This window comes from Portunus trituberculatus, chromosome 24 (genome assembly GCF_017591435.1).
Source record: "Portunus trituberculatus isolate SZX2019 chromosome 24, ASM1759143v1, whole genome shotgun sequence".
NCBI lineage: Eukaryota > Metazoa > Arthropoda > Malacostraca > Decapoda > Portunidae > Portunus > Portunus trituberculatus.
In genome coordinates this window covers 18,711,989-18,731,988 of record NC_059278.1, presented here as the reverse complement: position 1 = coordinate 18,731,988, position 20,000 = coordinate 18,711,989, and the positions used below count along the sequence as shown (strand labels likewise).

The 20,000-nt window shown below is 41.7% G+C and overlaps 1 protein-coding gene across 2 annotated transcripts in view; it reads left to right on the top strand.

Annotated features, from left to right (window-relative positions):
• LOC123508220 (hemicentin-1-like) overlaps positions 1–20,000 on the top strand; it is a 98,668-nt gene that overhangs the window by 21,378 nt on the left and 57,290 nt on the right. The window contains exon 2 of one of the 2 annotated variants that reach the window (XM_045261761.1): positions 15,761–15,808. The exons of the other annotated variant lie outside the window; for it this stretch is intronic. Within the exon in view, the coding sequence (XP_045117696.1) occupies positions 15,761–15,808 (48 nt within the window). The remainder of the gene's footprint in view (positions 1–15,760; positions 15,809–20,000) is intronic. 2 annotated transcript variants of the gene reach the window in all.

Below are 20,000 nucleotides of genomic sequence, written 5' to 3'. Positions count from 1 at the left end.
GGGTCCTTTTTTTTTTGTCGTTTCATGTTGCCCTTGTCCAGTTTCCACCTCTTACATAAAAAAAAAATCGTGATATGAAAGGTTATCTGGTGTTTGATTTTGATTTTGTAGTTGCTGAGACAAAGTTCTGGTATTCATCACGAGTTTTGGAATATCAAATAAAGGGAGTTAGGTTTGTAGCACCAGGCATTCGTGTATTATAAAAGGCATTCCTAGCAGTATTTCGCCTTATAGTTGTTGATACTGATACGAGTAAGTTAGCATCGTCATAACATTTATCAGAAAGTTTGTGATATCAGGTGAAGGGAGTGAGTGAGATTTGCAGCATCAGACATTCGTGCATTATGAAAGATTATCAAGAATTCCTTACAGTATTTTGTCTTATTATTGTTGATACTAATACAAGCAAGTTAACATCAAGTCCCTAACATTTATCAGAGGTTTTCTAATGTCAGGTGAATGAAATGAAGTTTGCAGCAAATAACATTCGTGCATTGTCAAAGATTATCAGGCATTCCAATCATTATTTCGTGTTACAGTTGTTGATACTAATACCAGTAAGTTAACATCGTCATAACATTTATCAGAAGTTTTCTAATGTCAGGTGAAGTAATTGAGGTTTGCAGCAAATGTCGTTCGTGCATTATGAAAGACTATCAGACATTCCCTTCTTGTTGATACAGATACGAGTAAGTTAACTGACACCAGAAGTTTTGTTTTCAATATCAGGTGAAGGAAATGACGTTTTCAGGAAATGACATTCTTGCATTATGAAAGATTATCTGGTATTCCCAACAGTATTTCGTCTTACAATTGCTAATACTAATAAGAGTAAGTTGACAGCAAATCCTAGTTAGCATTTATCAGAGGTTTTTTAATATCAAGTGAAGGGAGTGAGGTTTGTAGCATCAGACATGCGTACATTATGAAATATTGTTAAAAATTCCTAACAGTATTTCGTCTTACTATTGTTGACACTAAAACAAGCAAGTTAAAATCAAGTCCTAACATTTTATCAGAGGTTTTGTAATATCAAGTGAAGGAAATGACATTCGTATATTCATAACAGTATTTAATCTGACAGTTATTGGCATTGATATGAGTGAGTTAAATCAAATTCTAACATTAACCCCTTCACTACCAGGACGCGTTACCATATTCATTCTGATTACTGTTTGGTGATGTTATACAGCTTCAGAAATTCGTGGGTGGGATTAGAATAGCGAAGACTCTGACCATTAATCTTCTGACCTCCACAGACTCTTCCTAATGTCAATAAAAGGGTTTAGTCGTACATAAATCTCAAGTAAAAATGTGTCTCAGTATTGAAGAGGTTAACCCGTTCAGTGCCATGACGCATTGCCATATTCATTCTGCTTACTACTCGATGATTTTATATAGCTTCAGAAATTCATGTGTGGAATTAGAATAGCGAAAACACTGACCATTAATCTTCTTTCACAGACCTTTTCTAATGTTAAAAAAAAAAAAAGGTTTCATCGTATACAAATCTGAAGGTAAAAATGTGTCCCTGTACTGAAGTGGTTAATCACAAGTTCTTCGAAGCATTAGTTTTTTTTTTTTTTTTTTTTCTACACCATGTGGGCTTTTCACGGGAATTTCTGGGCTAAAGGGGATACTTTTTGGGGTACCTCCTATCTCAAAGCCCACCCGCGAGGAAACTGTTGCCCCGAGTGAGGAAGCCCAACTTACACCCGGACCGTGGACAGGATTCGAACCCGTGCGCTTGGAGACCCCTCGGACCCCAAAGCACGCATGGTTTCACTGTACCACGGCGGCCCCAGATGAAAATAGTGAAGCATGTGGCGTCAGGAGCTCGTTTGTTGTGAAAGGTCGTTTGGTGTTCTTGATAATATTTGTTTGATGTGTTTCGTGACATTTGAGACCAGCAGCATAATACTAATCCATAACATACATTATTCATGAGGTTTGGAATATAGGACGAAGTTAATCAGTTATGGCATCGGGAACGCGTGTATTATGAAGGATTATCTTCTATTCATTACAGTACACCTTTTTTTTTTTTTTATTTGCTGTCATCGAAGGCGCCATATTCAGATACGCTTCCCTCTCTCATTTGATTAATTTTTCAAACACCATGGAGACGATTAGCCGAGTTGTAAAGGGTTTTTATCTTATTAATAATGCAGAAAACTTTGTTAACATGTCACTAAGATTAAAGAAACATCCTTATAATCCCGTGTAACTTAATGAGGTCTCCAAGTGTAAGGGTTCGAATCCTGTCCACGGTCCCAATGTAGGTTGGCCTTCCTCACTCGGGGTAACGGCTTCCTAGAGGGTGGGGTTTGAGATAGGAGGTACCCAAAAAGTACCTCCTTTAACCCATAAATTCCCGTGAAAAGCCCACATGGTATAAAAAAAGTAGAGCTCTTTGAAAAGGCAGAAATTTGTTAACATGCCACTAAAATCACTGAAACACCTTCAAAAACCTGTGTCACTTCAATAAGAACCTTTTGAAAATGTAGAAAACTGGTTAGCGTGTAACTAGAATCACAGAAACATCCTTAAGAAAAAACATGTCACTTCAACTGTAGTCCTTTGAAAATACAGAAAACTTGTTAACATGTCACTAGCATCAATGAAACATCCTTAAAAAACCATGTCACTTCAACTGGGGTCTGGGCCAATGAGAAGCGATGAGAATGAGGATCCCACCATCGAGCACTTGAAGATCATGAAAGAAACAATTAACAGCACCCAAAGCAATGCGTGAACTCTTAACCCCTTCAGTACCATGACGATCTTCTATATTAATTCTGCTTACTATTTGGTGATTTTGTACAACCTTCAGAAACTTATGTGGGGATTTAAATAGTGAAGACTGTGGCCATTAATCTTCTGACCTCCATAGGCCCTTCCTAATGTCAATAAAATGGTCCAATCATACACAAATATCCAAGCTAAAAATGTGTCCAAGTACTGAAGGGGTTAAATAGTTGCACCGAGACATGTTTCCATATTCATTCTGCTTATTATTTGATGATTTTATACAGCTTCAGAAACTCATTTAGGGGATTAAAATAGTGAAGGCTCTGGCCATTAATCTTCTGACCTCCATAAACCCTTTCTATTGTCAATAAAATGGTCTAATGGTGTCCCAGTACTGAAAGGGTTAATGAACATACACAAGGAAGTTAGCGATGGAGAAGTCGTAAATATTGCAGTTCATTTCCAGTTCAAAGGATCGAATGTTGCTGTAGAACAAGTAATGCCGTCTCAGAAAATACATCAGAATTTAGAATTATATATTTAAAACACGGGTCTTACTCTCATCGCCGCTCCAACAGTCTCTCACTCCTTCTCACTGACTTCTTCTACTCACTCTTGGTTCCTGAATCTGAATAAAAGTGTGAACCATATCAACACAAACTCCCCGACACTCTTAATTCTTACTCTATTTATCTTTCTCCTAATATTTCCTCTCACTGTTAACCCCTTCAGTACTGGGACACAATTTTGCGTACGATTAAAACATTTTATCGACACTAGGAAGGGTTTATAGAGGTCACATGATTAATGGCCACAGTCTTCCCTATTTCATTCCCCCCACATAAGTTTCTGAAGCTGTATAAAATCACCAAATAGTAAATAGAATTAATATGAAAATGCGTCACATTACTGAAGGGGTTAAATATTGGTCTCAGCATGATTAGTAGACAAGGAAAGGTGTACAAAACGGTTAGAGTAACTTCACATTCACACACATCCACAGCAAGTCATTTAAATCAGACCTCACGCGCCACAAACCAACACGAAAGTTTCCTCTACCCCCAACAAATGACCTCGTTGGGGGAAACTACAGCACAATCATGATCTGGAACCACGGAGAGTTACAAGTTCCCGCCACCCTGACACTGAACGGCTGTGGAGGACGGAACTGGAGGCAAGAGGAGGGAGCTTGGGTAAACTGGAGGGAACTGGAGGGAGGTGGAGGGTCAGGTAGGACGTGAGGGCTTAAGGCGGAGGTGTGAAGTGAAGGGGGAGCAGCAGAAATATTCCCAGACACGGCAGTAAAGGAAAAGAAAAACGAAGATGGAAAGTGAAGGGTGAAGGTGAGGCAGCGCAGAAAGGGAGGGAGAAAGGGAAGAGCTGTGGGGACAAGTGAGAAAGAGCGGGAAAATAAAAAAAAGGAAGTGGCTGGGAGGGGAGCAACAGGAGGGAGAGGGAAGGGGACGTGGAGAGGCTGTGTGTGTGTGTGTGTGTGTGTGTGTGTGTGTGTGTGTGTGTGTGTGTGTGTGTGTGTGTGTGTGTGTGTGTGTGAGGGCGCCTAATTCAGTCCTCCCCCAACAAACAAGTGACACACGTTTAACTTTCTCTATTAGGAAGTTTGTGGGGACGTTGCTGCTGAATCATCCGGTTGGTAGAAGAGGAGGAGGAGGAGGAGGAGGAGGAGGAGGAGGAGGAGGAGGAGGAGGAGGAGGAGGAGGAAGAGGAAAAGGACAAAACTATTCTGATAAAGGAAGACGAATGAAAAGAACACACTAAAAAAGTACAATACAAAATAGTAATAGTATAAGTAGTAGTAGTAGTAGTAGTAGTAGTAGTAGTAGTAGTAATAACAACAGTACCAGTAACACCACCTTACGCAAACCAGGACTTGAACCCAGAGCCTCAGTATGACATCAACAAGCAGGCGACCACCGAGGCAGTGAGGCGAGTAAGAGACCCTTCAGCAAGTGACGGGCGGTAGGTGGCTCATTCCTTCGCTTAGGCTAGTGAGGCGGAAAGCAACACAAGAGTAGAGGAAGAGGAGGGCAAAGGAAGGCGGGCGAACAGAAGGTTAGGAGGGGAGAGATAGGCAGGGTAGTAGAAAGAGGTGGGGAAGGAAGAGGGAGGCAGGGTAGTGGAAGGGGTGGGGAAGGAAGAGGGAGGCAGGGTAGTAGAAGGGGGGGAGGGCAGAGGGAGGCAGGGTAGTGGAAGGGGAAGGAAAGAGTGGCAGGATAGTAGAGAGAGTGAAGAAGACAGGGAGTAGCAGGATAGTAGACGATGGGGAGGATCGAGGGAGGCAGGGTAGTAGGAGGCAGGCATGGGAGAGGGTGGCAGGGTCGGGCGGGGTCAGTGACAAGGTGTATCCCGAGGTGGTTACGTGTGTGAATAGAGCGAGGCATTCACACGAGGCTTCCTTTGTGTTGCTGGAGGAGGTGTGTTGCAAATGCACGAGTCTGGCTGAAAGGGGCGCAGGTCAACTGGATCAGGACTGCGGGGGACGTGGAGCCGTGGAGTGCATCTGCAGGAAGAGTCTGTCTGTCCAAGGAGAGGGAGATCATTCGGCAAATCCTTTATAATGTTGCGTGTTTAGGATTCAATTCCCCTTACTGTCGCCATAAAGTATTTCATCCCACGTATTTTCACTCATATCTTTTAAATATGGAAGACGGAAGGAAGATCTATTTCTTTTTATGTAGGAGAGAAGGCCAACCAAGGGCAATACAATGTTAAAAAAAGGCCCATTTAGTGCTGGTTCATTCTACCGAACCTTTATAACACCAGACGTTTAGGTTTCAGTTCCCCTTGTTGTCCCTATAAAGTAATTGATCCCACATATTTTGTCTCATATCTTTTAAATACGGAACACGAGAGGAAGATCATTCAGTAAAACCCTTCATAGTGTGGCATGTTTAGGGTCCAATTTCCCTTGCTGTCCCCATAACGAATCTAACACCACGTATCTTCACTTTCATACCTTTTAAACACAACAAAACCGAGCGGAAGAACATGCTACAAAACCTTTATAATACTAGATCTTTAGGTTTAAAATCTCTTTAAAGACACCATATTGTATTTAATCCCACATATTTTGAATCATATCCTCCAAACACACGATAAAAAAAAGAGTCAACATGAGGAGTTTTACGTACACGAATGAGATAATACAAAAGTCTTTCCTCCTCCTCCTCCTCTTCCTCCTCCTCCTCCTCCGTGTAAGTTTTTTTTATTCCCTTTAAAATTGTCGAGTCGATGTAAACTTTGAGGGTTTTTGTATGAAAGCAGCGGCGGAAGACTCGTAAAACTTGATATCTTTTGCGTCTTTCAAACATTCGCATCCTCTTTAGTTCGTATCTCAGCCTTAAGGAGGAGGAGGAGGAGGAGGAGGAGGAGGAAGAGGAGGAGGAGGACTGGAAGGTAATTAGTCTGTCAAGAAGCATTGAACGGCTTGCTCTGTCGTGTGTGTGTGTGTGTGTGTGTGTGTGTGTGTGTGTGTGTGTGTGTGTGTGTGTGTGTGTGTGTGTGTGTGTGTGTGTGTGTGTGTGTGACGGAACATTACCGCGTCTTCTGCTTACCGTAACTTGAGGCAATCGGAGGAAGGAGGCTGGGAAGGGGAAGATGACGAGAGAGAGAGAGAGAGAGAGAGAGAGAGAGAGAGAGAGAGAGAGAGAGAGAGAGAGAGAGAGAGAGAGAGAACCATTTTCCTTAACCTATGACATTATTCTACCCTGCTATCTCTCTCTCTCTCTCTCTCTCTGACCCCTACATCACGGTGAGAGGGAAGCGAATAAAAGTGGTCATGTGGAACGCTAATATTGAGGTGCAGCTTTGTGTGTCCAGCGAGGCGTGGCTGTGGGACGCGCATTAACAGGTAAACTCGGTGTGGTCAATATGGTTTAAACATGACTCATTCAGTACTAACCTTTGCCACCTCTAATCCTGCTTTCCGTATGACCTGTATGCATTTTTCCTTGCTCTATTCTCCTCTTTGTTTTATATTATTTTTGTATTTTTATGTATGTCTTTCCTGATTTATATTTGTTTAAATTTTTTCATTTGCTATCGTTATTTTTTTCCCCTCTTTTCTTTCTGTTCTTCTTTCTCGTTAGTGTTTCATGCAGTCTTCCTCTTTTCTCTCCATGTTTCTTTTCTTTTTCTCTTCTTACTCTCCTTTGCTTATCTTTTGCTTTCCTAACTAACCCAAAATTAACTCCCTTCATTGCTCAATCCTCCTATTCTCGTCTTTGTCTCCCTATCAGTATTTCTATATTCTTTTAATTCCTAATTCTACACCTCTTAACAAACCACAAGTACTTCTTTCCCCTCATCCTCTCCTTTTTATCTCTCTTTCTGTACCATTCCCCTTAGAGCCAGTCACATATATCACATCCTCCCTCGTCATCCTTTCCTTTTCAGTCCCCTTCTACACTTTTCCCTTCCCCGTCCACTTCATTCTCAAGCCACGCCCTTTCCTGTCCTATCATCCCCACACCGCACGGGAAAGGTATATGTGACTCGTGTCCTATATTATTAGCATTTGGGCAAAATTAAAAGGAAAAAGAAAAAAAAATTGGAGGAATGATATTTGTCTAGTAATTTTAGCATTGGACAGGTAAAAAAGGTAAAAATGGGTTACAGTAACGATATTTGTCTAGTAATTTTAGCATTGGACAGGTAAAAAAGGAAAAAAGGAAAAAAAGGTTATACTATGATATTTGGTTATAAAGAGTGGTAGCGTAGTTAATTACATCCAGGTGTTGAAAGGTTAACAGGACAGTAGCAGTTTAAATAATGCAACCAGATAATACAAATGAGAGGGATAAGTGTCTTGGTTGAAATACGAGGGTTAAAGGAAAATGAAAATAAAAGATTAGAGATACAAAGAAAAGAAAAGAAACAAGGAAATAGAAAAAAGGAAAGAAAAAAGGATAAAAAAAAGAAAATATAGAAAAGAAAGACACAATTATTCAAGAGAGAAAGGAAGAAAATGAAAAAAAAAACGAGTAAAAACTGAAAAAAGAAAAAGGAAAAACGAAAATAAGAGGATAAAGAAAAGAAAAAAATAAGAAAATAAGAAAAGGAGGAATAAAGAAAAAAAACATTGAGTGAAGGGAAAAAATGTCATGGTTCAAACAAGAGGATGATACTTTGACCATGTTTACACTTTTCCTATTAACTCGAAATGTTTCAGATAAGGACCATGTGTCACGCTTTCACCTCTTCAGTACCAGGGCCCGTTTCCATATTCATTCTATTTACTATTTGGTGATTTTCTACAGCTTCAGAAACTTATATGGGGGGTTGAAATAGTGAAGACTGTGGCCATTAATCTTCTGACCTCCATAGACCCTTCCTAATGTCAATAAAATGGTCTAATCGTACACAAATCGCAAGCTAAAAATGTGTCTCAGTACTGAAAAGGTTAAATTTAGGAATGCATCTATAATTTAAGGTCTTTTATACGTTTTTAAGGTTCGAAGGTGTGAAAAAGACTAATTAGAATCTTATCCCCAACTATACAAATCTTAAACATGAAACTTAGTAGAACAATACCAATAAGAAACAATAAAAATCAATAAAATTTCAATCTTATTCAATGCTTTGTTTAATTCCTTCACTACAAACACGCCTTTTTTTTTTTCTTTTAGCCGTGAGTTTTGGATACAACTAGGCGATTTTATTTCACATTATGAACTGTCTATGGAGGTCAGAAGATTAATGGCCAGAGTCTTCACTATTTTAATCCCCGTCATATGTTTCTGAAGCTGTATAAAATCACCAAACGGTAAGCAGAATTAATAATAAAACGCATCCTGGTATTGAACGAAAACAGTGAAAATGGATCAAGTTAAACACCATCATAGACGATTTTATATACATTATGAACTGTCTATAGAAGTCAGAAGATTAATGCTGCTGAGTCTTCACTATTCTAATCCCCGGCATATGTTTCTGAAGCTGTATAAAAAGCACCAAAGAGTAAGCAGAATAAGTACTAAAACGCGGCCTTGTTACTGAAGGGGTTAATAGTGAAATTGGATTAAGTTAAACATCATCACCTGCGCAGCTTTTAGTATGAAGTCAAGCTAGGAATAATCTACAGGCATACAGTGTTCCTCCTTTCACTTGCTAACATATCTCTATTACTTTGTTGAAAATGGCTAAATTTTCACACCTTACCTGATCTTACTAATTCGCACACCTGACCTTACTGATCTACAGACATACTCAAACTAGCATTTATCTACAGGCATGCAGTGTTCCGCCTTTCACTTACCCAACATAAGTCTATTACTGAAGGATTCCCACGCCTCACTTGACCTTACTAAATCTGCGCACCTTACCTTACTGACATTACTGAGCTGTCCACACTGACCTGAGCTGCCGACATGACCTGGCTGGGTAAATCTTGCAATAGAAAAATAAATAAATGGAAAATCGTGAGTCATCCATTGTTATTTTGCAGAGAAAGGTAACACTCAGTAATTACAGGTGACAATACACAATCCTTTTCAGGTGTGTGTGTGTGTGTGTGTGTGTGTGTGTGTGTGTGTGTGTGTGTGTGTGTGTGTGTGTGTGTGTGTGTGTGTGTGTGTGTGTCTTTTGTTAGAGGGCATATTGTATAAAATCAACTTTTGATGTTTACCTTGAATAAAGAGAGAGAGAGAGAGAGAGAGAGAGAGAGAGAGAGAGAGAGAGAGAGAGAGAGAGAGAGAGAGAGAGAGAGAGAGAGAGAGAGAGAGAATTACCAGTATAATGAGTAATAACATTATATATATACTTGGTGATTAAAACCTTACAACCAACATCACGAACCCTACTCCCCCCGCCTCTCTCTCTCTCTCTCTCTCTCTCATCACCACACACCAACACAATCCCATCTCTTCCACTGACAATCACCAAACAATATCAAACAACAGCTGTGGTTTGTAGTCGCATTAATATTCATCTAATACTGGAGCGCGTTGTTTGCGTACTGTTTAACCCTTTCACTGCTAACTGCCACAAGCTTTCCATAATCACTAATCCACTGAGACATTTCTTCTTACTCTACAGCAACCCACAAACAAACATCACAGTGGCTAGAAACTGTAAGCCCTATCCTTGCAATCTCTCTCTTTCTTCCTGACACTTGTAATTAATCTCATACAATGTTTCAAGTGTGAAGGATCATATCGCAGGGAAAGGGTAATGTAACCTAACCTAATCTAATCTAACCATTGCTCCATTATAGACGCTTCACACGACCGCCGCGCCACGTACACACCGGTAAGGGAAGTACAGAAGCCACAGCAACAGGCGAGGGTAGACAGGAGTAATCAGTCGAATGCGTTGCCTTGTTATTGGGATTTAAAACAGGGATATCTATGTTTCACTGGTTAGAAAGTTAGTAGTGTGTGTGTGTGTGTGTGTGTGAGAGAGAGAGAGAGAGAGAGAGAGAGAGAGAGAGAGAGAGAGAGAGAGAGAGAGAGTAATGTAAGGTTTATACATTATTTTGATACTGACGATTGATTGATCAATATTCTCTCTCTCTCTCTCTCTCTCTCTCTCTCTCTCTCTCTGTCTAAATCTCTTCTCTCCTCTCTCTCTCTCTCTCTCTCTCTCTCTCTCTCTCTCTCTCTCTCTCTCTCTCTCTCTCTCTCTCTCTCTGTCCCATCCTTTATCTCCTTCACTCTCCCTCTCTCTCCTGCGGCCATTGTCCCTTCCCCTTATCTGGTCTCCCCTCACTCTCCTTCCCCTCTCTCCCCTCTGCAATACTCACTTGACCCTTACTCTCACTCTATCTTGCTACGTTTCTCATTTTTCCCCTCACTCTCTCTCTCTCTCTCTCTCTCTCTCTCTCTCTCTCTCTCTCTCTCTCTCTCTCTCTCTCTCTCTTATTCTTTGGTACATTTCTTTATATCTAAGTCTCTTTTTCTTTTTGTCTCTGTTTGTTTGTTTGTCTGTCTGTCTGTTTGTCTATCTCTGTGTCTGTCTGTTTGTCTGTGTCTGTCTGTCTCTCTCTCTCTCTCTTCTTTTCACTACCTTGTCGTCTCCTTTTCTCTCTATCTCCTTGTTTCTTTAATCTATTTTTCACCTCTCTTCTCTCCTCTTCTTTTCTCTCTCTCTATCTCCAACCTTCCTTTAACCTGTGTCTGTGTTCTCTGTTTCCCATTTTCTCTCTCGCTCAAGGCTACAGTTTCGATCGACCATTTTCACAATATGACATGTATACAATGAGATTTCCTTCCAGCGCAGCCTTTCAAAAACAGGTGAGTGTATTGGAAAAGCGGTTATCCCAGTGGTATTGTCAAAGTTGTATATATAGACTTGTATATGTGTGTGTGTGTGTGTGTGTGTGTGTGTGTGTGTGTATTCAGGGAAGCGTTTAGCTCGGTGAAAGTTCGTTCTGTTTGTGTGTGTGTGTGTGTGTGTGTGTGTGTGTGTGTGTGTGTCGGTGTGTGTGTGTGTTGTGTCGTTGTGTGTGTATGTGTGTGTGTGTGTGTGTGTTTCACTGTTTAATCTGCTGCAGTCTCTGACGAGACAGCCAGACGTTACCCTACGGAACGAGCTTAGAGCTCATTATTTCCGATCTTTGGACAGGCCTGAGACCAGGCACACACCACACACCGGGACAACAAGGTCACAACTCCGATTTACATCCCGTACCTACTCACTGCTAGGTGAACAGGGGCTACACGTCAAAGGAGACACACCCGGCCGGGGAATCGAACCCCGGTCCTCTGGCTTGTGAAGCCAGCGCTCTAACCACTGAGCTACCGGGCGTGGTGTCTCATCTTACTCCCAAGATGGTCGTGCTGGGAGAAGGGTTATGGGAAGAAAATATATTGTCTCGTGGGAAGAAAGGAACTGAAGGAGGAGGAGGAGGAGCAGGAGTAAGAGTGAGACAGAGAAGGGTAGAAAGGAGTAAGTGCTGAAGTATGTAAAGTTAGAAGAGGAGGAGGGAAATGCAGGTAGATTTGACTGGTGTGTGTTTGTGTGTGTGTGTGTGTGTGTGTGTGTGTGTGTGTGTGTGTGTGTGTGTGTGTGTGTGTGTGTGTGTGTGTGATGTGTGTGTGTGTGTGTGTTTGTGACGTTGGGTGTGTTTGTGTCGTTGTGTTTATGTCGTTGTGTTTATGTCAGTGTGTGTGTGTGTGTGTGTGTGTGTGTGTGTGTGTGTGTGTGTGTGTGTGTGTGTGTGTGTGTGTGTGTGTGTGTGTGTGTGTGTGTGCACGTAACCTAACATTAATCAACTCTTTTAAACACACACACACACACGCACACACACACACACACACACGCACGGTAGCTCAGTGGTTAGAGCGCTGGCTTCACAAGCCAGATGACCGGGGTTCGATTCCCCGGCCGGGTGGAGATATTTGGGTGTGTCTCCTTCCACGTGTAGCCCCTGTTCACCTAGCAGTGAGTAGGTACGGGATGTAAATCGAGGAGTTGTGACCTTGTTGTCCCGGTGTGTGGTGTGTGCCTGGTCTTAGGCCTATCCGAAGATCGGAAACAATGAGCTCTGAGCTCGTTCCGTAGGGTAACGTCTGGCTGTCTCATCAGAGACTGCAGCAGATCAAACAGTGAATTACACACACACACACACACACACACACACACAGTCAAATCTACCTGCATTTCCCTCCTCCTCTTCTAACTTTACATACTTCAGCACTTACTTCTTTCTACCCTTCTCTGTCTCACTCCTCCTGCTCCTCCTCCTCCTCCTCCTTCAGTTCCTTTCTTCCCACGAGACAATATCTTTTCCTCCCATAACCTTTCTCCCAGCACGACCATCCTGGGAGTAAGATGAGACACCACGCAGCCCTTCCCTCTGACTTATGGAACTAATCTCACACGTGGGACTATTGTACTACATAATGGTAACGTCCCTTTTTACCTCGCTCGTTTGTAAATTTTCTGTGTATTATCTTTGTCCTGCAGTGTTTTGAGTTTAGAGAGATGTGGTGATTGTTTTGGATCAGAGATTAAGGTGTTTTCTTGTTTTTTCTCTTTGTTTTAGTGTGTGTGTGTGTTTTGTGTTGGGGTTGTGTTTGTGGTGTTTTAGTTTTGTTGGTGTTGTTAATGTTTGTCTTGTGTTTTTTTAATGTGTTTTTAACCTCTTCAATACTGGAGCACATGTTTACCTTCAGATTTGTATACGATTAGACCATTTTACTGACGTTAGGAAAGGTTTATGGAGGACAGAACGCTAATGGGTTGGGTCTTCACTATTTTAACCCCCAACATAAGTTTTTGAAGGTGTATAAAATCACCAAATGGGAACCAGAATGAATAGGGAAACGCGTCATGGTACGGAAGGGGTTAATCAATGGTTATGATTTGTTCAATTTTGCTTTTTATCTTTTTTACCAGTTTTTTTTTTTTTGGTTTGTGTTTATTACTGCACTGATGGAAAAGGTCAAAATGAGAATCCGTTTACATGACACAAGCACAAACACACACACACCCACACCCACACACACACACACACACACACGCACAGTAAACTGACACACAAAGAACAGAATGGCAAACTGAAACAACACAGTGACACGGAACAAAAAAACAACAAAACAACAACACAACAACTTAAATAAAAAACAAAGAAACACAATAAAAAATGAATTTCAAAAGTATCCACTGAAATAGAAAACGCGGAGCTCTTGACCTTTGACCTTTGCTTACCTGACCCACGTGACCTGTGACCTGTGACCTGGGTGAGACAATTTACTGATCCAATTCTAACCTCGCTGACCTGAGCCCTTCTGTGACCTAACTTAAGTACCCTGGTGATGTTGACATGATCTCTCTTGGCTTACCTACCTAGAGAGAGAGAGAGAGAGAGAGAGAGAGAGAGAGAGAGAGAGAGAGAGAGAGAGAGAGAGAGAGAGGGGAGGGAACAGAATCCAATCTCTTTTCATAACTCAATCTCAGTTTCACTTTTCTGTATCTACATTTGAACTTATCTCTCTCTCTCTCTCTCTCTCTCTCTCTCTCTCTCTCTCTCTCTCTCTCTCTCTCTCTCTCTCTCGACCTCCTTCACCCTTGCCTCTACTCTTTCTTCTACCTTCCATCCTCCTTCTCCTCCTCCTTCTCCTCCTCCTCTTCCTCCTCCTCCCCCTCCCCTTCCTCCTCCCCAGTGAAAGGTCCAGGCCCACGATTACCGGAAGCAACATATTTCAGAGACCACCGCAGCCACCACCGACGTATTGACAGCAAAGATTTATCGAGGTGGTGCAGTAGCGGTGGTGGTGGTGGTGGTGGTGGTGGGAGGGAACGTAGGGAGAGATTGGTGGTGGTGGTAGCGGTGGTTGTGGTGGTGATGGTGGTAGGGAAGAGGAAAAGAGTCACATTGAAGGTAAGAGGTAGAAAGATATTATACTCTTCTCCTTGGCCTTTTCCTCTTCCTCCTCTTCCTCCTCCTCTTCTTCCTCTTCTTCTTCCTCCTCTTGTCTCTTTCTCTCACCTTACACTGAACAGATAAAACCAAATCTTTAGTAAACATTCTCATTTTATTGTTTTTGGTATTATTTTCATTTTTTTTGGTTCTGTTTAAAGTTTTTCTTCTGTCACTGCTTCGTTTGACATATTTTTCAATTTTTTTTTTCGTGTCTCTCTGTCTATCGGTCTGTGTGTGTGTGTGTGTGTGTGTGTGTGTGTGTGTGTGTGTGTGTGTGTGTGTGTGTGTGTGTGTGTGTGTGTGTGTGTCTATCTATTTGACTATCTCTCTGTCTGCCTGCCTGTCTGTCTGTCTACCTATTTGTCTATCTGTCTCTCTGTCTGTCTGCCTATCTGTCTGTCTGCATGTCTATTTGTCTGTCTGTCTGCCTGTCTATCTGTCCGTCTGTCTTTCTGTCTTTGTCTGTCTATCCGTCTCTCTGTCTCTCTGCCTGTCTGTCTGCCTATCTGTCTGTCTGTCTATCTTTCTGTCTGTCCGTTCGTCTATCTATCTATCTGCCTGTGTGTCTGTCTCTTTTGCAGGCCTTGAATGACTCATATTTCATTCCATTATCCTCCGTCCCATCATTCCAGCATCAAAATATACCAGTGGGTTTAATTCGGTCAGCCATTGTGTTATTCAGGTCAAAACCCACCGCTTGGAATCAAAGTATTATGGAAAGCTCAATTTACACATACGCACACGCACACGCACGCACGCACACACATACACACACATACAAATGGTACACTCTACTTGACTTTAGTTTCATACATTTCTACTTTACTAGAAGAGAAATGAATAAGTTAAGTATACGTTAAATAAGAGGAATGGTAAATATAGATGGATTGGTAATACTGGCGATAAGAATTAGTGGTAAATATAGATGGATAGGTAATACTGGCGATAATAATTAGTTTAGACAGGTAATGCTTGTGTTAATTGTGCTTTTATGCCTTGTGAGATTATTACAATGAGAAAAATGCATAAAATAACCGTTTCAGTGAGTTTCGTCCTTTGTCATGTATTTTCATGTTGTTATTTCTGGATTACGAAACTACAAGGGTGAAAAATAAGGAAAAAACAATAACTTTTCTATTTTCCTTCTTTTCTAATTCATTAATTAAACTTCTTCCTAATATCCTTCTTTTTCTGACTTATTTTTGAAACTGCTACGGTGAAAAGTAAAGGAAAACAACTCCTTCCTATTTTCTTTCTTTTCTAACTTATATAAAAACAATAAAGATGAAAATAACAAAAAATAAACTTCTTCCTATCTTCCTTCTTTTCTAACTTATTGCTGAAACCACACAGGTGAAAAAAAAAAAACGAATAAAATAACCCTTCCTAATTTCCTTCTTTTTTAACTAATATTTGAAACTATAAAGGTGAAAAAATACAGAAAACAAAACCCCTTCCTATTTTCCTTCTTTTCTAACTAATTTCTAAAACAATAGAGGCGAAAAATAACCCCCAAAAACTCCTTCCTATTTTCCTCCTCCTTCTCTAACTTAAATCTCTGCACTAACTCGTGGCGGAGTTTCAAGAAGGAATAAATAATTTGGCTTCCCTTCCTTCTTCCTACAGGTGTGATGGCGCCTGTACCTGTCTCGGTCCTCTACCTGGCGAGCTTGGGTGAGTTACTTGCGTGTGTGTGAGTGTGAGAGTGTGAGTGTGAGTGTAGAGGAAGTAAGCAATTATCAACCAAGGGCAAGTCACGAGAAAGAAGGAAGGGAGGGAGCTAAATAATGGAAGGGAGACAAAAACTAAGAGTCTCAGGTGAAATGTACGAGTGACACAAAGGAGAACTACCTGAGAATACCTGAGAGAGAGAGAGAGAGAGAGAGAGAGAGAGAGAGAGAGAGAGAGAGAGAGAGAGAGAGAGAGAGAGAGAGAGAGAGAGAGAGAGAGAGAGAGAGAGAGAGAGAGAGAGAGAGAGAGAGAGAGAGAGAGAGAGAGAGAGAGAACGGATGAAAAAGCCAACACAGCGATAATGTAAATAGAAATAGAAGAAAAAAGCAGATTGACTGAGGCGTGTTAAAATGAGTGACGTGGAAATATTTATGCACGGCTGTTGTTTGCTGGAGGCGTGCGTTGCGACGTGCGGGAAAGTGGTGGGGAAGTGGTGTGCGGTGAAGTGGTGTGTTGTTTGCGTCCTCTATCCTTTGTCCTTTGTCCTTGATCCTCTGTGGCGTGGACGTGGGGATCCTTTAACTATTGGTAGGGAGATGAGCTTTAACCCTTCAATACTGGGACACATTTTTCCCTTGAGATTTGTGTGCGATTAGGCCATTTTAGTGCCATTAGGAAGGGTCTATGGAGGTCAGAAGATTAATGGCCAGAGTCTTCACTATTTCAATCTCCACATGAGTTTCTGAAGCTGTATAAAATCACCAAATTGTTAGCAGACTGAATGTAAAAAGGCGAGGTTTGTATTAGATCATTTCATTGACATTAGAAAGGTTCTATGGAGGTCAGAAGATTAATGGCCAGAGTCTTCACTATTTCAATCTCCACATGAGTTTCTGAAGCTGCATAAAATCACCAAATAGTAAGCAGAATGAATATGGAAATGCGTCATGGTACTGAAAAGGTTAAAAGGGAAGCCGATTACAATGAGAATGTCCACTAATTAACTCATAAGGAGAGCTTGTGAGGGTAATGACGTTTAATCATTTACATTCTCACTTCCAATGGACGCTGGTAATGAGATTGTCACAACGCGTTCCCGTGAATTTTCTTCTTTATTGATATTCATGATTATTATTGAATTAGCACAAAATATCGCTGGGAAACTGGTGTAGTATTTTCTCGCCGCAATTTGTGAGGCAATAAAGAGGATGGAAAGAACGACGGAATTAGATACGCCACAAATATGATGAGACACTTCGTATTTAATTGAATGAGACTGTAAGGTTGTTTTTTTTAATTAGATTTCATAAAGTACTGCTTATTTGCGGGTCTATGTATCTACCACATAATCCCTACAGTACTATGACGCCTTTCCATATCTGTTCTGGTTACTATTTGGTGATTTTATACAGCTTCAGACACTTATGTTGGGTATTAAAATAGTGAAGACCCTGGCCATTAATCTTCTGACCTCCATAGACACTTTCTAATGTCAACAAAATGGTCTGATCATACACAACTGTCATGGTAAAAGTGTGTCCCAGTATTGAAGAGGTTACTTATTTAAAGACCAATTATTCACCAGTTAACGTATAAGACAATGTTTTTTATCAGTCTATCCAGTTATCATTCACTTATTAATCTACCAAACCATCAGCCAATCAATCTGTGAGGGGACTGGCGACTGAGTTTTTTGTTTTCCTTGGCCAGTCTTTCCCTCTTACATAAAAAAAAAAAAATCTATCCCAGCACATTTGTGTCTCTTGGGAAATGAAAACCCACTTCACTCACTCACAGACAAAGAGAACAACGCACTCAATGATACATGGCGTGCATTAGTAAGGAGCGCTATCTGCTGGTGAGAGAGGCGGCATTACTTTACCTGGTGCCTCGGTGGGACTCGCAGCTGGCGCGGAGACACACAGACACACCTTTTCTTTATTGTTTTGGCAACTGGAGGCAGCATACTTGTGAGGGGAGCCAAGCTGGGCCTCCTCTTCCTCTAGCTTTTACATATTCACCTGGGCAAGTGTGTGTGTGTGTGTGTGTGTGTGTGTGTGTGTGTGTGTGTGTGTGTGTGTGTGTGTGTGTGTGTGTGTGTGTGTGTGAAATCATGCATGCGATTTTAGTAGCCTTTGTTTGGAGTTATGAACAGTCATTCCCGATTTATTTTTCATTCAAGGTTAGTCAGAAAATATCGCCGCTAGTCAGTCTGGTATGGATTGATTGGCCTCTTTGTTTCGTTCGTCTCTCTCCACTTGTTCCTGCTTGACGCTATCACATGTTTCCTCGCTTATCTGCTTCTCGAATTGTGCCTTTTCCTTCCAACTGTCTGATTAAAACATTCATCTTACGGCTCAGCAAATTTCTCTCTCTCTCTCTCTCTCTCTCTCTCTCTCTCTCTCTCTCTCTCTCTCTCTTGCACACACTCACACATTTTGCCAATTCTTGTTCCCTCTTTAGCCACACACCTATCCTGTGTCTGACTAATTAGCGGTACACAGGTGCACGTCATAATCAAGTAAGGGAGAGGAAAAGTTCTCTCGACTCCCTGCATTATGAAAACTACAAACGGACCCAAAGGCGTGGCGAGAAGGAGGGAGTCAAGCATGATTAGACGAGCTCATTGATGTGTGGTTTAGATACCCAAGTAGTTTTACACACCTCGTTAACTCGGTGATGAGAAAGGGAGGTTTTTTTTCAAGCTTTATGGATCTTTGCATTTATTCGGTGAAAGGACCTAAAATGTTAAAGGGTTCACTACTGTTGCCTTATGAATATGGCAAAGCATGTGTGTCAAATAGCTGCTTGCATCAAGTGAGTGTGTGTCTGTGTAGGTTAAAATGGACAAAATTGCTGCCTATATCGCGATGAAAAGTGAAAAAAAGGTTTGCTCATAAAAAGGACGGTAAAAATGAGTGCAGTTCAGTGTTTCTTTTTGTTTTATGGAATTTGAGAAAAATGTGCTGATTGCATTACGAAACCTTTTATTTTTGAGACGAATTTGGTCACCGATTACTGCATCATCTGTGTGTGTGTGTGTGTGTGTGTGTGTGTGTGTGTGTGTGTGATTCACCTCGGTCACCTGCTGGTCACCCAGCCAGTCTTCCCCATTACGGAGCGAGCTCAGAGCTCATAGACCGATCTTCGGTTTGGACTGAGACCACAACACACTCCACACACCGGGAAAGCGAAGCCACAACCCCTCGAGTTATATCCCGTACCTATTTACTGCTGGGTGAACAGGGGCCACACATTAAGAGGCTTGCCCATTTGCCTCGCAGCTTCGCGGGACTCGAACCCAGGCCTCTCGATTGTGAGTTGAGCGTGCTAACCACTACACTACGCGCGCGCGCGCGTGTGTGTGTGTGTGTGTGTGTGTGTGTGTGTGTGTGTGTGTGTGTGTGTGTGTGTGTTTAAGTGTGCATATGACGACTGAGGAATTGTGGTTTCCGTAAAGGCAAAATGCGTAATTGTTTGTGCACCTCTCTTTATGCGAGCAAAATGTCGGTGGTGACGGGAGCATCACTGTGGCTGGCTTAACAAATGGTGACAGCAGTGGGATACAAGCACTAAACATACGGTGGCAGCGGTGGGGTACATCTGCACTAAACATACATATGGTGGCAGCGGCTGGGATACACGTGTGCTTCCCTATTTATTTTCTGAAAGGTGATGCTTGCTACTAGTGGCAGCGGTGGTGGTGGTGGTGGTGGTCGAGTGGACGCTATGATGGTATATTTTTCACTCCCTGTCAGTGATGTATGCTGCCATTATGATTATGAGTGGAGAGTGATGCAGAGTGTGATATGGGAGATGAGGCGGAGTAGCGGCGATGAGGCACGGAAAGATGAAAGGGTGGAGGAAGAGGAAGAGGAAATGAGAAAATAACACGGTGATAAAGATAAGATAACGAAGAAAGAGATAAATGTGTTTCTTGGCTCACCTCTCCTTCATCTGCCTTTCAAAATTAATCATCGGACTTAACTTTTGTATCTCTCTCTCTCTCTCTCTCTCTCTCTCTCTCTCATACATTACCCTTTCTTCTCCCTGACATCGTTATTTCTGATCCCATATTTTTCCTTTCCTGTTTTTTTTTCTTATTTCTCTTTTTGTACATATATTTCTTCCAAGGTTTTGCCCCTCACTCTCTCTCTCTCTCTCTCTCTCTCTCTCTCTCTCTCTCTCTCTCTTT